Source organism: Corvus kubaryi, unplaced genomic scaffold (assembly GCF_017639235.1).
Source record: "Corvus kubaryi isolate FWS band 111438036 unplaced genomic scaffold, C.kubaryi_AGA036_p1.0 37337, whole genome shotgun sequence".
Lineage (NCBI taxonomy): Eukaryota > Metazoa > Chordata > Aves > Passeriformes > Corvidae > Corvus > Corvus kubaryi.
This window is the reverse complement of record NW_024581110.1, coordinates 487,508-513,172: the sequence shown is the minus strand read 5'-3', so window position 1 is coordinate 513,172 and position 25,665 is coordinate 487,508. Positions and strand designations below refer to the sequence as shown.

The window sequence follows — 25,665 nt, the reverse complement described above, 5'->3', positions numbered from 1 at the left end:
GCAGCCCAGGAGATGTGGCAGCACCCAGGGAGCTCCTGGAGCTGGGCCAGGGCAGGCTCAGGCTGGAGAGCAGGGAAAGGTTCTTCCTCCAGAGGGTGCTGGGCACTGCCCAGGCTCCCCAGGGAATGGGCACGGCCCCGAGGCTGCCAGAGCTCCAGGAGCGTTTGGACAGCGCTGCCAGCGATGCCCAGGGTGGGGTTGTTGGGGTGTCTGGGCAGGGCTGGGAGCTGGATCGATGACTTTGAAAGTCCCTTGGCACTCAGGGCATTCCATGTGTGCTGGGAAATGTCCCCAGCCCCCGGCTCCCATGGACCTGTGTGTTCCCACCTTTCCCTGGACACGGTCTGGCAGTGCTGGAACATGAACATTTCCTGGCAGGTGCCTCAAACAAAACCAACCTGAATTTTGGGGATCCCTTATTTCTCTCTTGGGCTGCAGGAGAAGGAAGGGCTGCATCAAGTGAGGGGCTCTCACTCTTTGGTGCTTTGAGAGGGGTGCTACAAAAAAAAGGGGAAAAGAAGGGATTCAGCACTTGCTTTTCTAGCCCCCAGCTGCCCTGCCTGTGTGCCAAGGGCACAGGCACTCCCTGCCTGTGTGCCAAGGGCACAGGCACTCCCTGCCTGCTTCACTTTCTGGGTTTGCTGCTGTTTTCCCAAGAAACAGCCACCCAGAGCACTTCAGATCCTCCCTCAGCTCCAGCCCATCCCCTCTCAGGCAGCAGCGTGGAAGTCCTGCAGAGCAGAGCCTGCTGCCACAAAACTGCGGTGGACCTAGTGGGGGGCAGAAAAAAGAAACAAACCACGAATTTTTATCTGAAATTTGGCCTGGCTGAACCCTCTGGTGTCCTTCCTGTGCAGGGGCTGCCACTGGTTCTCAGCTGCTGTCACTTGAGCTGAACATCGTTGTGTCACCTGAAGAGGATCTGCATCTTCTTGTCCTTCCCCCAGTGCTTTCAGTGTTTCACTTGGAGGCTCGGACCTGTTGGCAGCTCCTTTTCTCCCTGCCAAGGCTGGGGGAGGGAAAGGAGTTGCTAGACAATGCCCAAGGTCTGTGGGCTAACATGGGCTGCTGTTTTCACTGGTGGTTTTAGTTGGAAAAAACAGAGATCTGACAATCTGGGAATGCTGTGGGAGCTCCAGGCTCTTGCATATTGCTGGAGAAAAGTAAATTTCCCCTTGAGTCCAAACTGCTCACCTCTAGTGTCTGCACAATTGTCCTGGCATTTGTCTGCTTTGGAGCAACCTTGTCATTTAATTGGGTTTTGTCTTTGATTTTGAGGTTTTTGTTTAAATCGACTGAATTACTTTGGAGCGAAATATCTTAATTTCTGATTTATTTACTTGCAAACCCAGGCTGTTCTGGTGTGAGTTGGGATAATTCTGCTCAGCCCCCTCTGTGATAATTCGGCTGCACATTCTCCTGTGCAGGTACCTGCTATTGCCCCATCCCTGGAAGTGTCCGAGGCCAGGCTGGGACAGCCTGGGATAGTGGAAGGTGTCCCTGTCCATGGCAGGGGTTGGAACGAGATATTTCAGGTCCCTTCCAACCCAAACCATTCCACGATTCTGTCGCACTCCTGAGGTAGAAAGCTTAAAATTATGAGTCTGAAAACAACGTATTTTATATCTAAACAGTCCGGAGTGCAGTTCTCCGTGCAAAGGGCAGTTTAAGGAGGAATAATTCCCGCTCATCACGGGATCCAGGACTGGGACAGGGACTGCCAGGGCTGGGCTGTGCCGAGCATCCCATGGTCCAGCGCCGCTCACTGAGGGATGCTGCAGCCAGGGGGTTGCCATGGAGACGGGACAATAGCGAGCCTGGGATGCGATTTGGTCCCCACCGATGTTGCCGGGGAGGAGGGGACGTGGCCGGGGACCCCTCGGGGCGCTGCCCCGGCCCCTCCGGAGCGGCGGCCCCGCGGGGCTCTCGGGGGGCTCGGGCGAAGGGGGCGGGTGACACCTGGTGGTGGCGACTCCTCGCCGGGGCCGGGCGGTCACAGCAGAGCCCGCTCGGCCGCTCCGCTCGAACCCCGAGGTCTGGGACATTCTTTGGGAGTTCTCTTGCCCGAAGCGCCTGCACAGCTCGGGCTCAGCCGGGGTGGGAGGATGGAGCCGAGCCAGGAAGCCCCGGTGTCCTGCAGGAGGCTAAAACCCACTTTTTTTCCCTTTGTGCCAATCAGGATCTGGGCTAGGGAGTGAAAATTTCAGCCGCGCTGACCAGCACGGGTTTTTCTGGGTTTTTCTGGGCTCATGCCTTACTGGGAACACGGAGCGCTGTTTAGTCCATCCTGGTTCTACACACCGGATTCAAACCTGGGATCCAGTGCGAACTCCCTGCTGTGGGATGCTCTGGAACCCCTCAGGAGGCGGAGGGCTGTCTGTCAGGGGATGTTAAACACCAGGATTGGAGGTAACTTGGGATGAGGTGTCCCTGCATGCCCAGCGGCTGAGGCTGGAATAGCTCCGTGCTTCCCTGCCTGAGTGCCCGATGCTGGCTGCTGCGAGGAGGATGCTGAGCCAGCTGGGTGTCCACGCCGGCCCCTTGCTGCTGGTTTTTATGGGCTTTGTGTCTTTGGGGAATCTGTTTCGCTCCCAGATGCTGAGATAAAACATCGCAGCTCTGAAAATTCCTCAAACTGCAGACAATTCCAGTCCAGCTTATTTAAAGCGCAGATCCAAGATCCTTCGTTCCAAAGCAATTCAGTCGATTTAAACAAAAACCTCAAAATCAAAGACAAAACCCAATTAAATGACAAGGTTGCTCCAAAGCAGACAAATGCCAGGACAATTCTGCAGACACTAGAGGTGAGCAGTTTGGACTCAAGGGGAAATTTACTTTTCTCCAGGCAAGAGCCTGGAGCTCCCACAGCATTCCCAGATTGTCAGATCTCTGTTTTTTTCCAATTCTCCTCCAGGTGGAGGAGGGACAAGCACCCTGCTTTCCTGGGAAATAGGGAGGTTTGGAAGTGTCTGGCTCTCTGGGCTGCAGGAAAAGGTTAATCCCTGGCAGGGAGGAAGGTTGGGACAGGGATTTTCTTATTCCCCTCGAGTGTGCTTTGGCTCCTGGCTCCCAGCACCTCCTGCTGCCGTCCTGGTCCCCACGAGTGACAGGGAGCTGCCTCCTCTGGGGTGCTGTGGGAGCAACCAGCAGCTCCTGGTGTGTCCATGCTGTGGAGAATTCCAGCAGCAATCAGGGAATAAAGAGGCCCAGGGGGCTTGGTACCTGGAGGTCACTGGGCTCCTGCTCTTTGGCTTGGACACCCCTTCCCTGGCTGCCAGCAGTGAAACAAGGTCCCTCCCCTGCTCTGTGTGATTTTTGGTGGCACAAGGTCCCTGCTTTGAGTCTCTTTTTGGGGTAGGACCTTGTTGGTTCACCCAGCTCCCGGTGGGAGCAGGAGTTGGAGTGCAGCTGGGATTTTGTATTTGCTGGGGGACTGCAGGTGCTTCGATGCTGAATTAATTGAGGGGATTTTGTAGTGCTGGAGGGAAGGAGACATGGAGTGAGACCCCACTTTGGGGGTTGTGCTTCTCCTTGCCCTCATGAACCCCTGGTGGGGAGCAGGTTGTCCCCACAGAGGCTTTTGAGAGCTCCTCTCCGGGCAGCTGAGTTGATGGGCAGTTAATGGTTCGAGAAGGATGGAAAGGCTTAACTCTACCCTGCCTCAGCCACCATTTTTCTGCTCGGGTGGGCAGGAGGCTTAAAATGCCACTTTGCCTGGCAGAGAGCTGGGGGCCAGGGGAAGGGCGAAGAAAAAAGCTTTTACTGCCAAAAATAACTCCGGAACAAAACGAAGAGGGCGGAGGGCAAGCAGGGAAACGGAGAAGTGCCTCCTCCAGGGGCCAGCCCTGGAGTTCTCATCCTCTGAGCAGGAAAGCTTGGCTGGATTAGAGACAGTCCCCTGCTGCAGAGGTAAAACAGGCACACGTGAGAGCAGCGGGGGATGGTGGCATGGGGCCACCCTTCCTCCTCCGCGCGTTCCAGGCTGAGCATCCCCCGGATCATCCTCCCAACAAACTCTTCTCTTCTGGCTGCTCAGGGCCGCCACACGCTGGGACCATGGCCCCTCCCCTCGCCTTGTCCCTGGCTCTTGCACAGTGATGCTGCAGCTGCTTCCCACCCCCAGCACTGCCGTGGCTCTGGCACGGGGCAGGAGAGGGCACTGAGGGGCTCCTGTGGTCCCCTACCCATGGGTGTGCTGCTCCAAGCCCATGGAGGTCTGCCTTGGAGGTAAAGGATGGGATTCCCAGAGGGTGGGAAGGTTTGTGGTGCTCCCCAGGCTCTACCAGCAGAGAGGAGGGAGGCCTGGGCTCTGCTGGGCACAGACCCAAGCAGAGCTGAGGACATCTGAGGGCTGGGGACACATCTCCAGCCCCCTCACAGAGCAGGCTTTGATCTGGACAGAGGGAGATGCCTGTGGCTGTCATGGGGAGCTCTGAAAGTGTTACAGGTGGGACAGGAGGAACCTGCTGCTTTGTTGGCTTTTTTTTTTCCCCACTCCACTGATTTAAGACCCATTTCCCACCCTCAGGAGCTCAGGGCTCCTTGAAGAACCTCTTCCCTCCAGCTTGGCATGGATCCTGTCAGAGGGAGCAATCCCTGAGCCATGAGAACCCAGGAGCTGGCAGCTTTTGAGCACCAGGACACCGGGAAAAATGGAAAAAATTCCTGGGCCAAAATGGCAAAACATCAGAATAACACCCCACAGGGGCCGTCCTGGCCAAGAGCAGTTCCTGGCAGGGCACTGGGGAGCACAGGGGCTGGCCTTGCTCCCTGCTCCGTGAGAGGGCCTTGCCCACGCGTCCCAGTGCCTGATGCTGCAAAACCCCTGTGCACAGAGCCCTCCCAGCAAAGCTGGGGCTCCCAAGGGAAGTGCAGGGGCATTTCTCAGAGCAAGTGTTGGTTGGGTATTGAATTGTCAGCAGTGCCAGGAAATGCTGCTATGCCTTCCCTTCGCAGGGCTGGGAGATGATAAACACCGGGGGCTGCCTGCATTCAGCTGTGATCCATCAAGGAGGGGGGCCTGGCCCCAGCGCGGGGTGAGGGGAGGTCGGTGATTGTGTAAACAGGCACTTCAGAGTTCACCCCGAGCTGGTATTACTGCAATTCATTAGAGGTGTCAGCCTGCTTTGTAGTTGTGGCCGGAGAGCCCCTTGCCTGGCAGCTTCCAGCACCCAGCCCTGCCAGCAGAGAAACAAACCTCTGCAGGAGGCAAAGCTGCAGTTGCAGCACCACCCTTAAATTAAAAAAAAAAATTAGAAAGTGAGGTTTGGTGTCTCTGCTTGGCTTTACTGCGGTCCCAGAGGCTCCTCCTCCAGGGGAATCTGGGCTTGGAGAAGGCTCTTTGCTCCTGCCAAACGCAGGGCAGCGAGGCGCACCGTGGTGCCCGGCCGCCGCTGCTGGCACTGAGGCGTTTGTTTCGGGAAAGCAGCACGAGGGCACGGATCATGCCGTGCTCTCCCACAGCCAGGGCCTGCTTCGAGGAATTCCAAACCCGTTCTAGGCAGGAGCTCGGGGACCACAGGAGCTGATCCAGCTGTGTGGAGCATCCTTTCCACCTCGGAGCAAACCACCTGCACCCAGCCTCACCGAGGCTTTGCTCTGCCCAGGGCAGCGCGGGGAGCCCGTGCCCCTCTGCAGCCCCACCTGGATGCTGGGCTTGGTCGGGAGCTTGATGCCCCTTGGCAGCATTTGGGGATGGAACAGGGCTTTGCCAAGCCGAGGAGGAGGAGGAGGGCTGGAGATCTCTCCCCTGTTGGAACAGCTTGTTCCACTCCCCTAGCCAACCTGCTCTGCTGCAACACTTCACCCAGCACAAAAGGACACTAAAATTCCCCCTGCCAGCTGTGGGGAAGCCCAGGTTGGGATAACAAACTGCCAGAGGTGTCCAGGGAAAGTCTCACTTGGAGGCTGCAAGCCCTGGGGAGGACGGAACGCTGCGGGGGCAGCCCCACCAGCTCGGGTGGGCGCTCTGGGGGCGGTGATGCTGAAGACCGAGGGAAAGGAGGGAGAAAAGTGACATTCACTCTGCCCAGAGGGGAATAACAGCTCCCCAGCGGGGATGAAACCTCTCCTCCCAATCACAATGTCCCTGCAGGCGTGGCTGGGATGGCAGAGGGAGGGACTCTGCAGGTGGAGATGCTGGACGGCGGCTCCTCCCTGTATCCTGTGGCTGTGCCCAAGGGTGCAGCCCTTCCCAAGAGGGATTATGGCCTCAGATGAGTGCTGGCAGCAGATAAACTGAGACCTCTGCAGGTCCTGCTGTGCTCTCCAGCCTGGAGGGTGTCGCTGTGTGGATCCTGGTCAAGTCCAAGGTCACCTCCCAGTGCTGGTGCAAAGATCTGGGAGGAACAGGCCAACAAATGCGGAGAATTCAGCTCTGCTTGCACACTTGGGGGCCTGGTGAGTCCCTCTACAGAACCAGACTTCATCATCGCCCTCCAGGTGACATGGCAGCCTCAGGCCTGCACGTCTGCAGGCACTAACGAGCTGCACTGATGAAGGTTTCTCCTCCCCTGGGAACCTGCTGCTGAGTCCTGTTTGCTCCCACCAGACCTGTGCCGAGGAGCTGCAATGTGGTGCCCAACCACTGAAGAGGACAGAGCCCCCACTGCTGAAATTCCAGAACTGGCTCAGGAGTGCTTGGTTGAAGGCTGGATTTGATGATCTTGGAGGCCTTTTCCCACCTTAATGATTCCATGATTCTAAACAAGTGACTATTAACCCAGGTGACAATTTCCATTGCTCCCTTATCTGCCTCCTAAACGCCACAATCCGCTCCAATCCCATCTCTCCACTCACCAGCCTCACTGCTGTGGTGTCAGAGTGCTGCATCCCCAAATAAATCCAACCTCTCCTGCCCCATTGCCAGGGAGTGTGTGTGAAACATTCTGAGATGGACCCATTCCTGAAGCCTTGGAGCCAGAATGAGAAGAGTGTCAGCTCCCAGCTCTGTAATTGCTAATAAACCATCTGGCCTCACTTGTTTCAATTGCATGCTGCTCCCACGGAGGGTCCCTGAGGAGAGAGGGTGCCCTACATTCCCACGCTGGCATTTCCCCAGGGATAAGTGTGCCATGCAGGGATCCCAGCACCGGGGCCTTTGATTCCCGGCCGAGGCAGGCAGGTGTTTCAATGTTCCTCCGCTCAGCCTCTCAGAGAGGGAGAAGCGTTTGCAGGACACATCTGGTGGGGGGCAGAGGAGGGAGTTCAGCCGGGCTGCTGGCGAGTGCTGGGTGGGGGCTGCCCCGTGGCCTCGTGTCACAGCCGTCCCCGTCACGTCGGGCCCTCCCCGCGCTGCTGTCACCGAGTGTGGCCCACCCGAGGTGTCAGCGGTGGCCTGTCACCCTGTGCTGCCTCGGAGCAGCCTGAGCAGCGCCCAGGCTGTCCCCTCCCCTCCCGCAGCCGCCTGTCCCTCACTGCTGCCTCTCCGAAATTCCCCTCATCCACACCCGGCTGTCAGCTCTGCTTTGCCCGTCTGGGATGGGATGGAGCAGCCGCGTCCCTGTGCTCAGGGCTGATTTTGCAGCTCGGGAAGCCTCTGGCCATTTCCATGACCTCCACAAAAGTGAGGGTCCTTGGGCTGTTCCCCGTGCTGGAGCACAAGTAGTCCAGGGAGGAGGCAGTGTCAGCAGGCTTTCCCCGTGCCTCAGTTTCCCTCCCTGCTCTGGTGCAGGACCTGGCTGTAGTGGGGGCTGTGGGTCATGGTTTGTGTGGGATATTTTGGCAGGTGAACCCTTTGGGCTGGGACTTGCATGACGTGACTCTGTGGGGACGTGGCAGCACTGATCACTCCATCCCTCCTGCCTGATTTACTCTTCCTGGGACCTCATTTTTCTGGGAAATCTTTCCAAGGGGTCTTCAGGTTCCCTGGGAAGACCCATTACCTCCCCAGCCCCACATTCTGTGGGTCTGGCATAGGAGCACCCTATTCATTCCCTGCCTGCTGCCTGTCCTGGTCTGGAACGGGCCCCCTGCACCTGGCGGGGCTCAGCCCAGAGAAAAGGAACCTCAGGAGGAGCTTCCTGCTCTCCACAGCTCCCTGAGCAGAGCCTGGAGCCAGCTGGAGGTTGGTCTCTTCTCCCAGGTAATGTGACAGAGAGGAAACAGCCTCAAGCTGCACTGGAGGAGGTTGAGGTCAGATATTAAGGAAAATTTCTTCATGGAAAGAATTGTCAAGCACTGGCAGAGGCTGCTCAGGGCAGTGGCGGAGTCACCAAAGCTGGAGGAATTTAAAAGATGGGTGAATGCGGCACTAAAGGATGTGGTTGGACCTGATAAGCTTGGAGAGTTTTCCCAATCTAGGCGATGCCAGAACTCAGCCATCCCCCTTGCCCCGGCAGCCTCTCCCCGTGCCCTCAGCCGGCTGTGGAGGCACCACTCCGGAGCCATGCGGGATCCCGACCCTCAGCTGCCGCTCTGTTCCCACTGCTCCCTGCTTCCCAATTTCCCCCGCCCCTTTCCTCTGTGCCCCCTCCACCAGCTCTTAAACCCCAGCCTCTCCATCCACCCAAAAAAGGGCTCATCCCTGCCGGATTCCCGGCCTGCTGCAGGAGCATTTCCATGTCTTTATTTTCCCAGGGTTTGCTGATAACTCCTGTCTCCATCCCCCGGCCGTGATGGACTCGTTATCAGGCCCCGCACAGCGAGGAAGCGACCCGTGACCCCGCCCGGGGACAGGGGGTGACCCCGAGGGAGCCGCCCTTATCGGCCCTTTTTGAAAGCTTCCCTTTTTACCATGGCAGAGGAGCCTCGGCCAAGCCTCAATAGCCACGGGGAGGAGGAAGGTGTGTCCTGGCAGGACGAGGGGTGCGGGAAGCACCAGGCCCGTGGGGTGGGATTATTCCTGCTGGGAACCGAGGGTGTTCGCCGAAGTTGGGAAGAGCTGGAGTGAAACCCATGAGGGTGGAAGAGGCGAGTGTTGCGGTGGAGAAGGGCTGGGTGTAGCTCAGGGGGGCTGAGCTTGACAAACGCCTTGCCCGAGTCCACCTGCTCCTCCAGACAGGCTTCCCACCGGGATTATCAGGAGAAAGCCGGGCGGGAGATAAGAGCGGCCGCGGGGGAAGGCGACACGAGACATTCTTGGCACCGGGGCTGTCCTGCACCGCCACCCACACACCTGGGACGCGGCAGGGGCTGGGAGCTGTGTCCCTGCTGGCCCCAAACCCCGGGTGTCTGCCGATTTGTCTTCCCTTTTCCTCCCAAGTGACCTTTCCATCCATCTTTTTGGAGGCGCTGAAAGCCTCAGGGCATCGCTGCCCCCCTCTCCCCTCAGCTCCCTCTCCAGGGAGCAGCTGCAGGAGCTGCAGGGTTTGGAGGGTGCCGGCGTGTGGGAGCAGGGATGATGGAGAACCGAGGGAGAGCTGGGGATCCCGTTTCTCGTTGCAAAGAGGATGACGCCCTGCTCGGGACAGAGCCCTGGGCCAGAGCCCTGGCGCAGATGGAGCAGCCCTGCTCCCTCACCCTGCGGGGCACGGGTCCATCCCTCTGATGGGCTGCGGGCTCTGCCTGGGTGGGTCCCTGAGCCGACCCCCCGGCTCCCCAGCAGGGATTAGCCGGGATGGGTTTTTGCCAAGTCCCGGCTGTCACTGTGTTCCCACCTTTGATCAGGAGTCGGCATTCCTGAAGTGCTCCATCTCCCACATGTTGCGCTGATCAAAGGCAGCTGTTGCCCGGACCCTCCCCTGAGCCCATTTGCACACACACACCCAAAAATACAGAAATAAAGGAAACTCGAGGCAGTGGAAGGGGTGATGGATGAAGGAGAGAGCGGGCAAGGGGCAGCAGCAGGAAAATCCCTCTCCCTGGTCTCCTCATGGAGGGTCCCATGCACACCCGTCAGGAAGGCTGATGGGGAGCCTGTCAAGGGCTGAAGGGAGAGCTGCTTGGGGCAGCTTGGAAAAGGTGCTGGACCTTATCTGTCACCGGGAGGAAACAGTGTTCTGGGTGGGTGACAGCAGCAGCTGTGGCAGAACACAGCCAACATCTCCCCCAGCTTCAGGTGGGGTCAGGAGAGGGCCTGGATCAACCTTTCCTCTAACCCTGCTCCAGCCCTGGCAGGTTCTGTGTGCTCAGTGCCAAGCTCCAGCCCATCCCCTCTGGAGAACCACGGAAGGCTCTGCTAGGCAGGCATGTGGGCTGTGATGGGCAGAGTGATGCCAGGAGGGATTTGACCTCATGGATTATCTCCTTCAGCTCTGCCATCCACCACCATCAGCTGCTTCACAAGGAGAGGAGAAGGTCTGAGACCTGCTCTGGTGGTGGCTGCTCTCCAGGGCAAGGGTGGTCCCATTACGTGTTCTGGCAGATGAATTATTGCTCAGGGACAGGATTTAACCTCTGTCCCCCAGCTGCTGTAATGCAAAGCACTTGGATTATCTGGATTTCCAAACCCTTGGTGAATCCTCCTCCATGGCAAGTCACGCTGGCATCAGCAGCTTGTTTGTGCCCGATGTGATGGGGGAAATCCCTCCTGCCCTTCCTCATCCTCTCTCCCATCTGCTGACACTCAGCGCTGCAGTTCAGCTGCAAGGCCTTGGAAAGACACGATCTCCACAGACAACCTGCAGGTAAAAGGAGGGCAGAGAGCAGGAGCATGGCACACGCCTCCAGACGGTGCCCTCGGCCGAGGCAGTGGGTTCAGGTGAGGGGAGGTGTGGTTGGCAGCCAAACTGTGCTGCCCACAGTGACACTGCAGCACTCACACCCCCAGGCAAGGACAGCATCCTTGCAGCATCCTGCCCCTCTGGCAGAGCCTCTGGCAGGCCAGGCTGGGCAGAGTCCCAGGCATGAAGCTCTTCAGAAGGGCAATTTCTCTTCCTCCTCCTCCTCCCTTGGCCCCATGCAGCACTGTAGGGACAAGTGTCCCAGGCACTGCCTTCCCAAGCACCAGCTGTGTCATTAAAAGCAGCCTTTTACCTCCTTCAGGACTGTCAGGACCATTTGCTCACACAAGGAGCTCTGGCCATCTCCCCTCCCAAAATTTAATGTCTCCAGCAGCAGAACCAAGGAGGTTCAGGCAGGATTTTCTATGGTGCTGTTATTAAAATAATGTTACCCCCGCAGCGGGGGCAGCACACCAAAACCAGGCCATGAGTGTTGCTGGGTCCTGTTCATCCCTGTCCTCGCTGGTATCTGTGGGTTAATTCAGTCAGGAGAAGGTCCTCAGCCAGGTGACAGCCCTCTGCAGGAACCCCCCGGGGCTGAATTCCGCTCATTTCCCATATCAGGAAGAAAAGGGAAGGACTCAAGGGTGCCAAGGAAGCCGAGCACCTGCAGTGCTTACTGCCACGGAGGGTGTGGGTACACTCAGAACCCCCAGAGCCCCCAGACCTGCTCAGCAGCGTCCTGTGAGCACCAGAGAGGCTGCCTGGCGTGGGGGACCCTGTCACAGCCAAGGTGACCCCGGCTCAGAGAGATCTTTTACCTTCCCCATTCACCTCCAGCAGCGCCCGGCGGTGGCCGAGGCGCTCCCGATCCGACAGGCATGAAGGGCACCCCGGGGCTGCGCTCGTCCTTCTCGGCAGGGCTGGCAGTGCCAGGGCTGGCCGGGGCAGGACACCACAGCACAGCAGCTGCTCTGCCTCGGGGTCACAGCTCTGCCTGCCGGGCGTGGCACCTGGACGAGTCGGGGGGAACCTCTGGTGCCCCTTTGGACACCATGGGGGACAAAGAGCAAGAGAAGCACCTCTCCAAACACCACAGCAGCCTTTGCATCTGCCCCCTGCCCTCACATGCCCAGGGGCAGAGAGGCTCTGCAGCTGCTTCTTCCTTCTTTCTTTCTTCTTCAGCACCTGCTGAAGGGGCAACTCTCTTACCTCCCTGATCCCCCTAAAATCCCCAGTTCTCCAGAAAAAGATGCTCCCAGTCTCACATTTGTAAACTTAGAATCTTGACCTACCCGGAGGAGCAGAAGCCACAAAGGAAATCAAATCTGAAGTCAGCGTGTGCAAATCTTGTGCTGCTGTACTGAGGCTTTGCACCTGGGGAGGGATACAATCAGCTGTTTTCAATTTTAGCAGAGCTGAAATCTCCCTGGGCTTTGCCAAACCCGTTCCTGCATGGACACTGGAATCAAGAGTCAGTGGAGTACCTGGCCCTGTCTCACCTAAGCTCTGCTGCCCCAAACCCCCCCGGGCAGAAGAGGCTCTTTTTGATCCCAGCCATGCTTAGGGCTCACAGCTGCAGCACCTGAGCAGGGGGGCCAAGCTCCCGCCTGGGGAAAATCACCCCTAATGGCAGAAAAGGCAGTGAGGAGGCAGATTGCAGCCCCAGGTGCAGCTGTGGTGGGAGGTGAGGCCCTACAAAGAGCAGCAGGGCCAGAGGCAGCCAGGATCAGTCCCTCTGTCAGGAGGCAAGAGCAGGCAAGGCTGGTGCTGTGGGGGCAGGAGCTGGGTGCTGCTGCGTGCAGCAGGTGAGGGGGACACGAGGAGGGAGATGGGGGACAAGTGTCTTGGAGAAGACAGGAGTGACAAGGGCAAGGTCTGGACGCGTTAGTGATGGTGTGAGGGTCCTGTCAGTGCCAGCCTGCATCCCCAGTGACAGCCCTGACAGCCTGGCCAAGGAGGAGGCAGGAGCAGAGGGCAAGGGGGGGAGGGAGCCGGGTCCCTGTGCTGTGACTCCTCACGGAGTCCCCTGGGAAGGGCAGGGGAAGGGACACAGGAGCATCTCCCCTGGGAGCCCCTAGTCAGGGCTGAGCAGGGCACTGAGGGCATTCCCAGAGCACCCCCACCCTCTCCTGCTTCCTGTGCCCTGAGCCTGGCCGTTCTCCACTCTCTCTCCCTGGAAAATGTGTTTCCCTTGCCATTCCCCAAGGGGAGAGCATGGGCTGCACCCCAGTCCTGCCAGGACACTGTGATGGGGCTGGGTTGGGGCTGCCTCCCCCCAACAGCTTCCTGCCCTGTCCCCCTGCTGCTTTCAGCCTCTGGGGAGGGCTCGGCCAGCTGGACCAGCCCCAAAGGGGCACCAGGAGATGGTGTGAGGGGGTGGAATTGCTCCAGGTTATCCTTGAGGTAACTCCAAGCTGTGGGGAGGAGGGGGGAGGGCTGGTGCTGAAGCTCAGAGCTGCCCTGAGCATCTTCCTCTGGGAATAAAGGTGTGAAGTCGGATTTCAGGCTCGTGTGAGAGCAGGGCTGAGGGGCTGTGAGCAGGAGGAGATGCTTCAAGAACAACAGTTCTGCTCCCCCCAGTCCTGCTCAGCCTCCAGCAATGGGTCATGGAAGCATAAACTATCCCGAGCTGGAGGGGACCCACAAGGGTCATGGAGCATCCTGGCCACCCTCTGCGGGGGGAAGAGCCTTTTCCTGATATCCAGCCTAACCCTGCCCTGGCACTGCTCCAGCTGCTCCCTCGGCTCCTGTCCCTGCTCACAGCCGAGTCAGAGCTGCCCCTCATGAGGAAGCTGTGGATGGATGCTCAGGTTGGAGAGGACCTGCAGTGTTTAGTAACCCCCAAGGGATTTTATTTATTCCGTGACTTTTGCTCTCTTTTATCCTTTGGAGCTCTCACAACACACCATCTTCTGGCTGGGGCTATGTAGCCGTTCCTCGGAGGGAAGCTGCTTTTATTCATAGAGTCCCAGAATGGTTCGGGTTTGAAGGGATCTCGTTCCCATCCCCTGCCATGGGCAGGGATACTTTCCACTATCCCAGGTTGCTCCAAGCCCCGTCCAGCCTGGTACCCTGAGTACATCCAGGGATCCACAGTTTCCCTGGGCCAGACCCTCTGTCCCCCTTCCCTCCTCCCTCCTCCGTGACTTTTAGACGTGACATCGAGCCATTCTGCGGCATCCCCCCGTCGCAAACCCGACATTTCCCGAGGGACTTTGGCTCCGCGGCCGCCCGGAGCCGGGAGCGGCGGGCGCGGAGCTCCCTCCTGCGGCCCCGCCGAGCAGCGCGGACGGGCCGGGGAGCTGCAGCTGCGCCTCTCGGGGAAATCCAGGGGTGCTCAGCCCCTCCTCGTTCTGCCCCTCCTCCCCTCCCCGCCGGTCCCTGTCCCCGGTGTCCCGGTGATGCTCCCGCGACCCCCGCCCCTGCAGGCCCCGTTGCTACGGGGCGGTTGCTAAGGCCCAACATCCGGGTCCGCTGGCGCATGCGCGCTGACGCGCACAGCCCACGTGACCCGGGAAAGATGGCGGCGCCCGCGGCGCGGCGTGCGCGGCGCTGAACGCTCCCTCCGCGGCGTCTGTCGCAGTCATGTCGCGGCTTATCGTGAAGAATCTCCCCAACGGGGTGAGGCAGCGGCGCGGTGGCGGGGTCGGCCGGTGGGGAGGGGTGTGCAGGGCCTAGGGTGGGTCTGACGGGCGCTGCGGGGGGAAGTGGGATGCAGGGCAGGGACGGGAGAGTGTGCTGGGGAGAGCGGGGAGACCCCCCGGGAGAGAAGCTTTGAAGTGGCGGGAGGATGAGGTTTTGGAGGGGGAGCAGCGAGATGTCCCGGGGAAGGCGCCAGGAGGGGATAAGGAGTCGTGGTCCTGGGATGGGGAACACGGGGGGTCACCTCGGGGAGGGGACGGTGGGAGAGCTCCTAGAGGAGTCAGGAAGGTGCCCTGGGGTGCAGGAAGCAGCAGGGAGGGCATGGGCTGGGCAGGTGGCAGCCCCTCAGGGTGGGCAGTGGCTCTCGCTGTGGTCGCTGTTCCCCGCTCGCTGTCTGGGGTCGGTGCTGTGCTCTCGGTGCTGCTGTGCCGGCGGGACCCCGCCCTGTTCCCCACTCCCACGCAGTGGGTTCGGGGGGGAGATCAAGGGGTTTGGTGGCTGACGGAGGCATTTTTATCACTGTTGCTGTGACACACCGTGGTTCCTACAGCCTCTGAGGGAGAATATTTTGGTTTGGACTTGTCCACAGAGCATCTCTGTGTCAGTTCCAGGGCTGACTTCCCTTCCTGCTGTCTTCTCTCCTCTCCCAGATGAAGCAGGACCGCTTCAGGAAGCTGTTTGCTGCCTTTGGCACACTCACTGACTGCTGCCTGAAGTACACCAAGGATGGCAGGTTCCGGAAATTCGGCTTCATTGGCTACAAGTCTGAAGACGAAGCTCAGGCGGCCCTGAACCACTTCAACAAAAGCTTCGTAGACACTTCCAGAGTCACAGTGAGCTGATCTCTGAAAATATCTTCCTGAGATTCTTAAGGAATGGGGTATTGGGAAGGAATTGTTCCCTGGGAGGGTGGGCAGGCCCTGGCACAGGGTGCCCAGAGCAGCTGGGGCTGCCCCTGGATCCCTGGCAGTGCCCAAGGCCAGGCTGGACACTGGGGCTGGGAGCAGCCTGGGACAGTGGGAGGTGTCCCTGCCATGGCTGGGGTGGAACTTTAAGGCCCCTTCCAGCCCAGCCCATCCTGGGGTTCTGTGAGTGTCCTCTCTGAGCTTTCCCACGGTGATTGCTTGTGCAGCTCTGTGCCTTTAAAACCAAGGTGTGTAAAAAGTTGCTCCAGCAGAGTCTCCATCCCATCAGGGCTGTAACAGAGTGGAGTTACCCAGCAGTTACAGCATGGACTGGTGACCATGTGTTTAATTACAGTCCTGACTCCTTCCAGGTGGAGCTGTGCAAGTCTTTTGGTGACCCTACAAAGCCCAAAGCCTGGAGCAAGCACTCTCAGAAGGCCCCTGCCTCAGAAAAGCAGCCCGAGAAGCCCTTGGCAAGTGCAGCTCCTGCAGGCACAAAGAAGGTGAGTCCTGCCTGATCCCTGGAGGCTCTGCTGTGTGTCTGTGACAGAGAAGGGTGGCCTGGGCTGGGGAGAACGGAACAGAGCAGCTGCCACAGCAAGTGCTGGAGTCCTGGTGCTGCTCCTTGGTGCCTTAGGATCTCTGCTTGCTGTGCTCTTGGGTGACCTGGCATTGCCTGTGCTTCTAATGAACCTTTCTGGGCTTTTTTTTCCCCAAGGATAAAAAGAAGAAGGATCCAGTGGGTAACTTAAAGGAGGTGAGTTGAGGTTGGGTTGCAGTCCCTGCATTCTTGCTGCTGAGTAGTTCCTTCCTGTCCTACTTCCCATGCTGGGGATTCAGGCTGGGACAGCCCAGTTCTGCTGTAAAAAGTCATTTTAACAACCCCAACACTGGGGTGCAGTTTTTTAATGGTCACCTCTTCCTGTGTGACCACGCACTGCATCCAGGTCAGTTCTGTTTCAGCAGTTCTGGGGCTTACCCACATGTGAGTTCTGTCACATTTGACTTGTCTGGGGCTTTTTTCTCTTTTTATTGTTTTGTTTTCCTCTTCAAAGTACTTTCTAAACACCAATTATAAAAAAAGAGTAGGAATGAGACCCCTTGAGAACACTTTAATCTCCTTGTCAGTGTAAACTGAGCTCCCCTTAAGAGATTTTTGGTTTTACCCTGCTGGAAATGAGGTGTTGTCTTGGATTTCAGGCTCACTGTGAGTCTCCCTTCACAGCTTGTCTGCTTTTTGTCTTTCACAGCTGCAAGAAGATAAAAGGTTCCAGGAGTTCTTGGTGGTTCACCAGAAGCGGTCCCAGGTGGCCACGTGGGCTAATGACACTCTGGCAGAGGAGCCCAAGAAGGGAAAGCCAGCAGCAGCTGATTACCTCAACTTCGATTCAGATGAGTCTGAGGAGCTGAGTGAGGGTGGGGATGGGCCGTCTGAAGATGAGGAGGACATCAAAGGTACCCGAGGGAGCTGCCACCCTCTGCTTGTCTTGGTCACGGTGACTGTGACAGGATTGGGCTCAGCCTCACCAGGAGGGTGGGGCCTCACCTTTCTGCGTGCTGGGGGTGTGTGGTTGTTTCCCCAAATTCGGGGAAGTGTGGGAAATGCAGTGGCTGATATTAGGGGGTGGCATTTGTGCCTTCCCTGTGTCCTTGGGGAAGAGTACCAGGACAAGCATCTGCAGCTTTCCTGAAGTACTTTCCTGCCTGCAGACACTTTACCTCCAGGCTTTGCAGGGCTGGGTGTGGTTTCTGTTGCTTTAGGAAGCTGTGGGTGGGTGTCTGGGAACCTGTCTGCTCTGCCTTGGGTGCACGTTTCTGGAATCTGGGACTGGCAGGGTTGATGGGAAGGGACAGGGCTCAGGATCTTGGCTCCTGCGAGGAGAGCTGGAGTAGAGGGTTAATCCTGAGGACTCAGAAGTCCGGGCTCTGTGTGTGTTTTAGCATCCAGTGTCCCTGCAGCAGCGCTGGGTGTGGGATTGGAGCTTTTCTCCCTCCCTGCCCAAGGGATTGCCTTGGGCTGCTCTGGTGGAGTGAGTGGTGTTTTCCCTGCTGCCCCTCATCTCTTTGGGTCACTCAAATGCAGCTGAGATCGTGTCCAAACTAAACACTTGAAACCCTTCTCTGAGGCCTGCTGGGGGTATTTAGTTAAAATTTTGACAAAACAGTTTGTCCTGCAGTACCTCAAACCCCTTTCTAACGTGTTTTATATGTGAGCTGTTGCTTTGGAAGTCCAGACTGTCAGTCTGGAAGTGCCGAGATGAAATTGCTCTGCTGTTCTCAAGCCCTTCCTGTGGAAAAGGTAGAGGAGAGGGAGGTGATGGTCATGATTGTGGCAGTTCTCAGCTTTTTCCTGGCCTGGGGGGAAAGCAGCAGCAGTGTCTGTGTGAAAAAACTTCTCTGATCTCTCCTCTCTGTCAGGAAAGAAAGGAGGGAAGAAGGCAGCTACCAGCAAAGAGCTCTCAGATATGGACTACCTGAAATCTAAAGTGGTGGAGGATTCTTCCTCCTCATCCAGTGCAGAGGAAGAAGCAGAGAGCGAGGAGGAGGAAAGTGGGACTGAGGAGGATTCGGGCATTGAAGAAACCCACCCAGAGAAAAGGGGGAAGGCAAAAGCCCAACAAACAGAGCAAGAAACACCCATGGGGAAGAAGAAGAAGAAGAAAGGATCCACACTGGAGGTACAGCTGAACTAGGCTTCTGTCCTAAAGCAGCAGCTTTATGATAGCAGGTGTCTGTCAGCCCCTGCAGGGATGGGCTGAAGCCTGGGAAGGCTGCAGGGCCCACTAGGTACCAGCTTTCCTGGCATTCTTGGTGTGACCCATTTAAAAATTTTGCTGAATCTCCTCAGGGCTGACTAAATTCCCAGAGATGGGGCACTTCCAGCTAAGTGCTGCCAGTGCCCTTTCCAGAGGCTTTTTTCCCTGTCTGCAGGAAATGCTGTCCCCCAGAACTCAGTTTTTGGTGCCAGGGTTTGACACTCCCAGCTGAACCTTGCACCTTCAGCAGGCACCTCCTGCCCCACATGGTTGCCAGAAGTTCTTGATAACCTCTCCCACTCTAGAGCCTCCTGTTTGTTGGACAAGCCCAGCTGGTTGTGCTGTGATTTTTGTTCCTTCATTCAGCCTTTTCCCCCCTTTTTTTCCCCTCCTCAGGGCAGCTCAGGGGCAGCCAGCACTCGGTTCACAGTGAAGCTGCGTGGGGCCCCCTCGAACATCACCGAGGCAAGTTTGGTTTCCCAGCTGGGGAGGGAGGCTCAGGGGGGGTCTCAGAGTGTAACTCTGCAAGACTTTTGCAGAAACTTTTCACTTTCACTGTTTGAGGGTTGTGTGGGTGGTCAGGGGAGCTTTTGGACTGTCCTTGTGCAGAGATCTGTTTGTTGCACAGGGTGTTTCATAGAGAAAAACCAAAGTCTGCAACTTGCTGCTTCCTGTATCTGAGAAATTAGCCAACCAACTCTAATTCTTCCTGCAGCAAAAAATTCGGGAATTCTTCTTCCCTCTGAAGCCAGTGGCAATCAGGATGGGGAAAGAGACCCAGGGGAAGAATTCGGGTAAGAGCTGTGTGTGGAGGGGGGTTGGATCTGAGAGTTAAGGGACCTCTCGATCACCCCTCTGCTCTTTTAGTCTGTAGTTCCAAATCCCTGGCTCATGGCCTGGTTCTTCCAGACCTTTCTGTGACTTTGCAGCTCTCCTGCCCTACTTGCTGCCCACAGGATGCCCTGGGCACAGTAATGTTGGCTGTGCTCCCTTAGGAGTAGCAGCAGGAGCCTTTTTTTATTGATCTGCATCCAGGCCTTTTCTAAACACCCCAACGCATGCCAAGGAAAAGCCTGTTCCTCTGGGATAGCTGCAGCAGAGCAGGGCACTGTGCTGATTTGTGTTTGTGGGCTGCAGGGCAGCCTTTGGGTCTCCTGATGGGCTGGGTGTGCAGCAGCTTTGCTGTGCTCTTTCCCTTTAACAGTCCAACAACGGATGCAGCTTCTGTTTGCTCTGGGAGGCACCTGTGAAAGCCTCCTCCAGCTGCTAAGTCAGGCTTTTTAGATTTGTGTGCAGAGAATAAGCTTTGAAAAGGCAGCCTTCCAGTCTGACATGGCCATTTCCAGGCTGGGTTGAAACTCTTCATGGGAGCTGAATGCTTTATCTATAGGAATCTATACTCAAGCAAGCCCAATTCACCCATAATTACCCAATTAGTGGCTGTGTGTGTTCCCCACATGGTGCTCAGCTGAACCTTCCCTTCCTCCAAGGTTACATCTTTGTTGACTTGAAGAGTGAAGCAGAAATGCAAAGGGCCTTGAAGCGGAAAAAAGAATTCCTGGGTAAGGGCTGTTTGTTCCTGCTCGCTGCGGCTGCGGGAGCTCAGCTGCTCGAGTGTTCCCTGCACAAGGAGCTCCTGTGATGGGAGTTTTTCCAGGCAGATGGGAGGGTTGTTCCTGGCCTTAGCCCACATGGGATAAACCCGGGCCTGTGATGGGAGCGGTGCTGCGGGGCCCTCATGTTCGGCCGTGTGCTCGGGGTGCTTCTCATCGGTATCAGAACAGTCCTGTGTGAGTCCAGCTTTGTAGAGACAGCGCTGCGTGGCTGTGCTGGAGCCCTGGGCTTGGCCTAGCCCTTGGAGAGGCTGTTTGCAAGTACTGTGTGCAGAATGGGGATGGCTGCCTGGACTAGGCTGGGGCTCTGGAAGGAAAGGGGGCTGTTGTTGGCACCCTGGCTTTTCTGAAGACTGGCTCCTGCAGCCCCCACCTCCCCCTTCGGAGTCCTGCTCAGAGCCTGTGGGGCTGTAATTGTGTCACTGCTCTAAACCTGGGCTCTTTGCACATTTTATGTTGTTTGCCCATGGCCTAGGGCAGCATCCAGCGTCCCTCTGTGTGTGTTTGGGGCTCAGGTGGGCGCTGTGTGGAGGTTTCCCGGTGCAGGAACGCCCCAAAAGAAACTGTTCCAGCCACACCTGGTAGCCAGCCCTGGCAAAGGAGGCTGAGGGACGATGAGGAAGAAGAGGACTTGGCTGAATCAGGAAGACTCTTTGTCAGGAATCTGCCTTTCACCAGCACTGAGGAGGACTTGGAGAAGATCTTTTCAAAGTATGGTGAGTGTTGGCTGTGGGACTGGAACTTGCAGGGCAACATCTTTCCTTTGTCCTGAGGTTTTCCTGCTGGGTGGGAATGGACAGCTCCGTGTCCCACATCTCTTGGACATGGCCCAGCTCCCATCATCTTTATTGCCTGGTGTGGTAACGTGAGCCTGCTTGGCAGGAGGCTTCCTGCAGGTCAGAGGTGAATCCTTGAGATACACCCCAGGTTTGGAATGTCAAGTGGAAGTTTGAAGTTTCCCTCTTCTACCTCCAAATTAAACACATTTAAGGTTATCTTGGTGTCCTGGGGCAGAGAGGGTGAGGCTGTGGAGTCTTTATCCCTGACTGAAGGTAAATGCTCAGAGCTTGCCTGGTTTGTGTCACCTGTCAGAGCCCACGAGCTGCCACACCTGGACTTGGGGTGCTTGTGCTGGGCCCACCTTGTCCCTCTGCAGCTCCTGGCCCAGGCTGGTGGCTCACCACTCACCCGGAGCTGCTCTGCCCTCCCTGGCTCCCCTCAGCCCTGGTTGTGTCTGGGTGGTGCCAGTTCAGGGCTGGGCAGGGCCATCTGTGACCACCAAGGCCTTGCCTCCTGCAGGACCCCTCTCGGAGATCCACTTCCCCATAGACAAACTGACCAAGAAACCCAAAGGATTTGCTTTCATCACCTACATGATCCCTGAGCATGCTGTGAAGGCCCTGGCAGAGCTGGATGGGCAGGTGTTCCAGGTACAGCAGCTGATGCTTTTCCTGAGCTTTGGACTGCAGCTGGCGGGAATGTTTGCTGGGAATGTGGCTGAGTTCTCTTCTGGGCTTTGTTAAAAAGGTTCAGGCTCTCCTGCAGGTTCCTTGGGTAGAGTGGCTTGGTTGGAACAGCTCTGCAGACACCAAAACCCTGAGTGTCTCACACTGTGTGGCCACTTGGCCTTGCAGTTGTGTCTCCTTTGGGAAGGAAAATTCCCTCCTTTGGCCAAGGCTCTCTGAGTAGGAAAGGTTCCAGGAAACTTCCTCCGCTCTGCTTAGTTTGTGGACATCTGTGGATTATTCCAGAGCTGCTGGATCTCTCCTTCCTGTCTTGCAGGGCAGAATGATGCATCTCTTACCCTCCACGATCAGAAAGGAAAAAGTGGAAGATGGAGATGCAGAAGATTCTTCCTCCTACAAAAAGCGCAAGGAGGCCAAGGACAAAGCCAGCAGTGCCAGGTAGGGCACAAGCTGCCAGATTCGCAGGATGTGGCAGGAATGCATCTGGGGTCTTCACAGGGGCTGCAGAGATTCCCAAAGTCGATAAAGCATTTGCTGGGCAGCTCTGTTTCCTTCCTCTCTTGCCTCCCTGACTCCTCTGCCCAAGGAGCTGCAGTAGTTCAGTGAGCAGCGGAAACTGGGAGCAACAGGGCTTGAATGGCTTTGTGTGTGTAGGAGTTCCTTCTCTAATAAAAGTTAGCCTGATCCTGTAATTCTTCAGGGGGATGGTTTCAGGTCAGTTGGGCCTTTCTCCTCTGCTTGGCCACCTGTATTTCTAGAGCTTGTAGCCACTTTTTCTTGCTGTGTGACAAGTCAGTTTGAAAGAAGTATCTGATACTTTCTGTCTCGAAGGGAAAAGGGTGCAACCTTGCTCGCAGGGGGTTTGTGGGTTTAGGAGACCAGTTGGAAAGGTGTGTTCCTCTGAGCCAGCACCTGAACTGCAGCTGCAGAGCTGTGACTGGTCAGCTCTGGGGAAGCAGAGCTCAGCTGCCTGCACTGCTTTCTCTTTGCTCTGCAGTTGTATCTCCCTCATCCTGTCCCTTCCCTAAGGATGTTCCACCCTCCTTTCCCTCCCTCTTCACCCTGCCTGCTCACGGTGGTGCTCAGAGCCACTTTTTCCCGGGGCCATTGCCCAGAGAGGCCCCAGCAGCAGAAAGGGCTGCAGGACTGAGCTGGCTGTGTTTTCTTTGGCAGCTCCCACAACTGGAACACGCTGTTTGTGGGGACCAGCGCCGTGGCTGATGCCATGGCTCAGAGGTACAACGCTCCCAAAAGCCACGTGCTGGATGCTGTAAGTTGGGTTCTGACGGACCAGCTGGGGTGGGACATCGCTTCCCTGCCTGTTTCTTTGTGGCCAGGGCCTTCCTGGTCTTGTGCAGCAAAAGCTTCGGTGCATCCGTGAGCACCGCACAGGCTGTGGTGCTGCAGCTCCTCTGTGGGGTCTGAGCCCATTGACCCCCTGGTCCCCAGCCTTCCTTCCCTCTCTGCTTTCCTGTGCCTGAATTTCACATTCCTACATAACTACAGGTTGGTGGGAATTTACACCCAAAAGCTCAGATCCTTCCTGGAACCTTCGTTTTTCTTTGGGATGCGTTTGGATTCCCACAGCAAAACTTCCAGCAGCTCCAGAGGAGCTGGAGCATTTTACCCTCCAGCTGCCTGCCACGTTCCCTTTGCATCATGTGCTTCTGGGAGCAGCAGGTGACTGAATTCTTGCCTGCAGGAGAGTAAAGACAGCATGGCAGTGAGAGTGGCTCTGGGAGAAACAGAGCTGGTCCAGGAAATCCGCCGCTTCCTCGTGGAAAATGGAGTCAGCCTGGATTCCTTCAGCCAGGTGAGAGGCCCGGCTGGAGGCATCAGTGGGCATCTGCCTCTTCTAGTCCTGCTGTTCCCAGCTCTCTTGGAAATTGGTAATTAAATCCTCAGCATGCTGCAGGATTGACCCATCCCTGATGAGTTAGGAGTTGTTGTATCCATTTGAAAATGCAGCTGCCCTCGGGATGGGTGAAATCCATGATATGATGGCTTTAGGGTGCTGGTCAGCTTGCTGGAGGCAGGGAAGGAGCCCTGTGCCCACACCAGGGTGGGTCTGCAGCTGAAACCTCCGTCCATGAGCATCTGTGGAACTGGGATGTGCATCTCACAGGGAGTGTTTTCTAAATGGCTGTTGGCCCTTTTGGATCCTGGAAAGGGGTGACAGAGGGAGAGCACAGCATGTTGGATCTGAAATCTCCTGTTAGAAGATTGCTGGGTTTGTTCTTTTACATCCCATATTCCCTTTCTTTCCCTGCTGGCTGTGTCAGGCTGCTGGAGAGAGGAGCAGGACGGTGATCCTGGTGAAGAACCTCCCGGCGGGCACGAGCGCCGCGGAGCTGGAGGAGGTCTTTGGCAAGCACGGCGACCTGGGCCGGGTGCTGCTGCCGGAGGGAGGGATCACGGCCATCGTGGAGTTCCTGGAGCCAACAGAGGCCAAGCAAGCCTTTACCAGGCTAGCCTACTCCAAGGTGGGGCACTGCCTGGTGAGGTGGGAAGCTGCAGAAGGGCTGCCCTGAGCCCGAGGGGCACAGGGAGTGTCGGAAGTGTTATCCCAGAGCCACTGATGCTCCACCTTTGCCCTTTGGATTTAGGGTGCTGCTGAGCAGGGCTCAGCCTGCAGAGGATGCTGGAGAAGGGGGCTGTGACCCAGCTGGAGGGTTTCTTTTCCCCTTCACCATCCAGCAGTGACCCGTGGCAGGCTGTGGTGTGTGTGAGGCTGGATCCTTTTGTGACAGAGTTTGGGCAGCTGAAAAGGTTGCTCAGCTATTCCACTGCTGTTTCCCATTTCCGAGGTGAAAATGGTGCTGAGAGCAGAGTTTTTCCTCCAGGCCTTGCCCTTCACTGCTCATTTCTCTCCTGTCTTCTCTTCCCAGTTCCATTCTGTGCCGTTGTATCTGGAGTGGGCTCCCATGGGTGTTTTCCTCAGCCCAGCCCCTCAGAAAAAAAAAGCTGGGGTTGCAGAAGAGGAGGATGGAGCAGGACTGGGAGCAGGTAAGAACTTTGGCTGACGTGCTGGGGGTCTCTGTCTGTGTTTCTCAGCTGTTGTGCTAAGGCCCAGGATATGTTTTGTCTGGGTGACTTCCTGCTGTGAGGACTGCTCTGCCCTCCCTAAGAACCCCACCTTTCTCCCCATCCCAGGGGCTCCCCCAAAATTTCAGTGGGCAGCTCCCCCAAAGTTTGGCTTTGTTACATCTTACAAAGTTGGGTTTATTCTTCTTGTTTCAGGTGAAGCTGTAAAAGACTCAGAGGAAGCAGCAGCGAGGGAAGAGGAGGAGGAGGAAGAAGAGGAGGAGGAAGAAGAAAATATTCCTGGGTGTACCTTGTTCATCAAAAACCTGAACTTTGCCACCACAGAAGACACCCTGAAGGAGGTGAGAAATAAGGACACGGTGTTTAAAGGAGTTTGGCTGCAGCCAGTGTGACCTGGTGGGAGATGAGAGAGCACTGGGTTGGACTGGGAGCATCACTCCAGGTGTCAGTTAAGACAAATGCATCTGGAACTGTTTTGGTGGGGTTTAATTCCACCTAGAGACAGGTGGAGGCAGTAAGAAGTCTTCCAACATTCCTGATTTCCCGTGTTTTCTGTAAAGCTCCTCCTTGGGACAGGCCCTGCTGCAGCTCTGCCGCTGCTCCGTGTGTGAGGCAGGGGATCCACAAACGGTGATTTCAGAACGTGCTTTTCACCTCAGCTCCTGCTGACATTGAGCTGCCTTGTGCTGCTTCACCTCAGCAGAGCACTTGGGAGGGAGCGTGGCAGACCCCAGTGTGGGGTGTTAACACCAAAATAAGGAAAAGCAGCTGGAATTTCCCATCTCTGGCACTTCTTGTAGCTGTGTAAAATGCCACATCCCGTGGCCTGAGAATCCTGGACCTGTGGGACTCTGTAGAGGCTCTGGTCCAGCTGTGGACAAGTGACTGTCCAGAGGAGGGCTGGGACTTGTCCCCTCTTTTTCTGGCTTTACAACAGAGTCAAATAAATAGTTTGCTCCCCTCTAGCCCCCACTTTTGGGAAGAGCTGTGTTCTAGGGACATCACAGGAGTTGCCCACCTTCAAGGTCTCTACCTGGCTGAGGGCATCTCATAATCCAGAGTGTTCCTGCAGAGGCATCTCAGATCTCTGCGCTGGTTCTGGGGAATGGTGGAGGATTTCTGGGAACGTGTGTCTTGGTATCTTTAAAACTCTGTGTGTGTATTTGTACAGAAATAATTTAATGGGAAAAGGCTCAGCTGCACTGCCTGTCAGGTGTGTGCTGGGGGGAAGAGGGCCACGCTGTCAGTTGAGTTGAAAGCCTGTGACAAAGGGAACTGAGTCACGTGTTCAAATTCCTTGCAGATGTTTTCCAAAGTGGGAGCCCTGAAGAGCTGCACAATATCCAAGAAGAAAGACAAAGCAGGTACTCTAGATGCTGCTGTTCAATTCCTTCCCTCGGCTGGTTGCTGAAGGCTCAGGTGTGGCGTTGCTTCAGCATTCATCTGGCTGAGCATTTGTGTTCCTGCTGGCAAAATCCTCCATGCTCCCAGAAGTGTTCCTGTCAAAATGGGTGCAAGCCAAACCTTACCCCAGGGTTCGGCCTGGCAGGTTAAGCTCAATTGTGGGATTTGTGGAGATGTGGCTCTTGAGATGGAGAAGCCAAACTCCTCCAGGATCACAGCAGAGAGCAGGG

The 25,665-nt window shown here is 56.7% G+C and overlaps 1 protein-coding gene across 1 annotated transcript in view; it reads left to right on the top strand.

Annotated features, from left to right (window-relative positions):
* Positions 1-14,107: 14,107 nt before the first annotated feature.
* Positions 14,108-25,665, top strand: part of RBM19 (RNA binding motif protein 19) — a 50,623-nt gene continuing 39,065 nt past the window's right edge. Inside the window, exons 1-18 of the mRNA XM_042031115.1 lie at positions 14,108-14,225; positions 14,897-15,079; positions 15,523-15,654; positions 15,870-15,908; positions 16,402-16,606; positions 17,570-17,829; positions 18,304-18,372; positions 18,623-18,701; positions 19,398-19,469; positions 20,036-20,236; positions 20,820-20,950; positions 21,303-21,424; positions 22,160-22,256; positions 22,689-22,799; positions 23,269-23,469; positions 23,875-23,992; positions 24,227-24,372; positions 25,335-25,395. Coding sequence (XP_041887049.1) covers positions 14,190-14,225; positions 14,897-15,079; positions 15,523-15,654; positions 15,870-15,908; positions 16,402-16,606; positions 17,570-17,829; positions 18,304-18,372; positions 18,623-18,701; positions 19,398-19,469; positions 20,036-20,236; positions 20,820-20,950; positions 21,303-21,424; positions 22,160-22,256; positions 22,689-22,799; positions 23,269-23,469; positions 23,875-23,992; positions 24,227-24,372; positions 25,335-25,395 — 2,263 coding nt within the window. The 5' untranslated portion in view covers positions 14,108-14,189. The remainder of the gene's footprint in view (positions 14,226-14,896; positions 15,080-15,522; positions 15,655-15,869; positions 15,909-16,401; positions 16,607-17,569; positions 17,830-18,303; positions 18,373-18,622; positions 18,702-19,397; positions 19,470-20,035; positions 20,237-20,819; positions 20,951-21,302; positions 21,425-22,159; positions 22,257-22,688; positions 22,800-23,268; positions 23,470-23,874; positions 23,993-24,226; positions 24,373-25,334; positions 25,396-25,665) is intronic.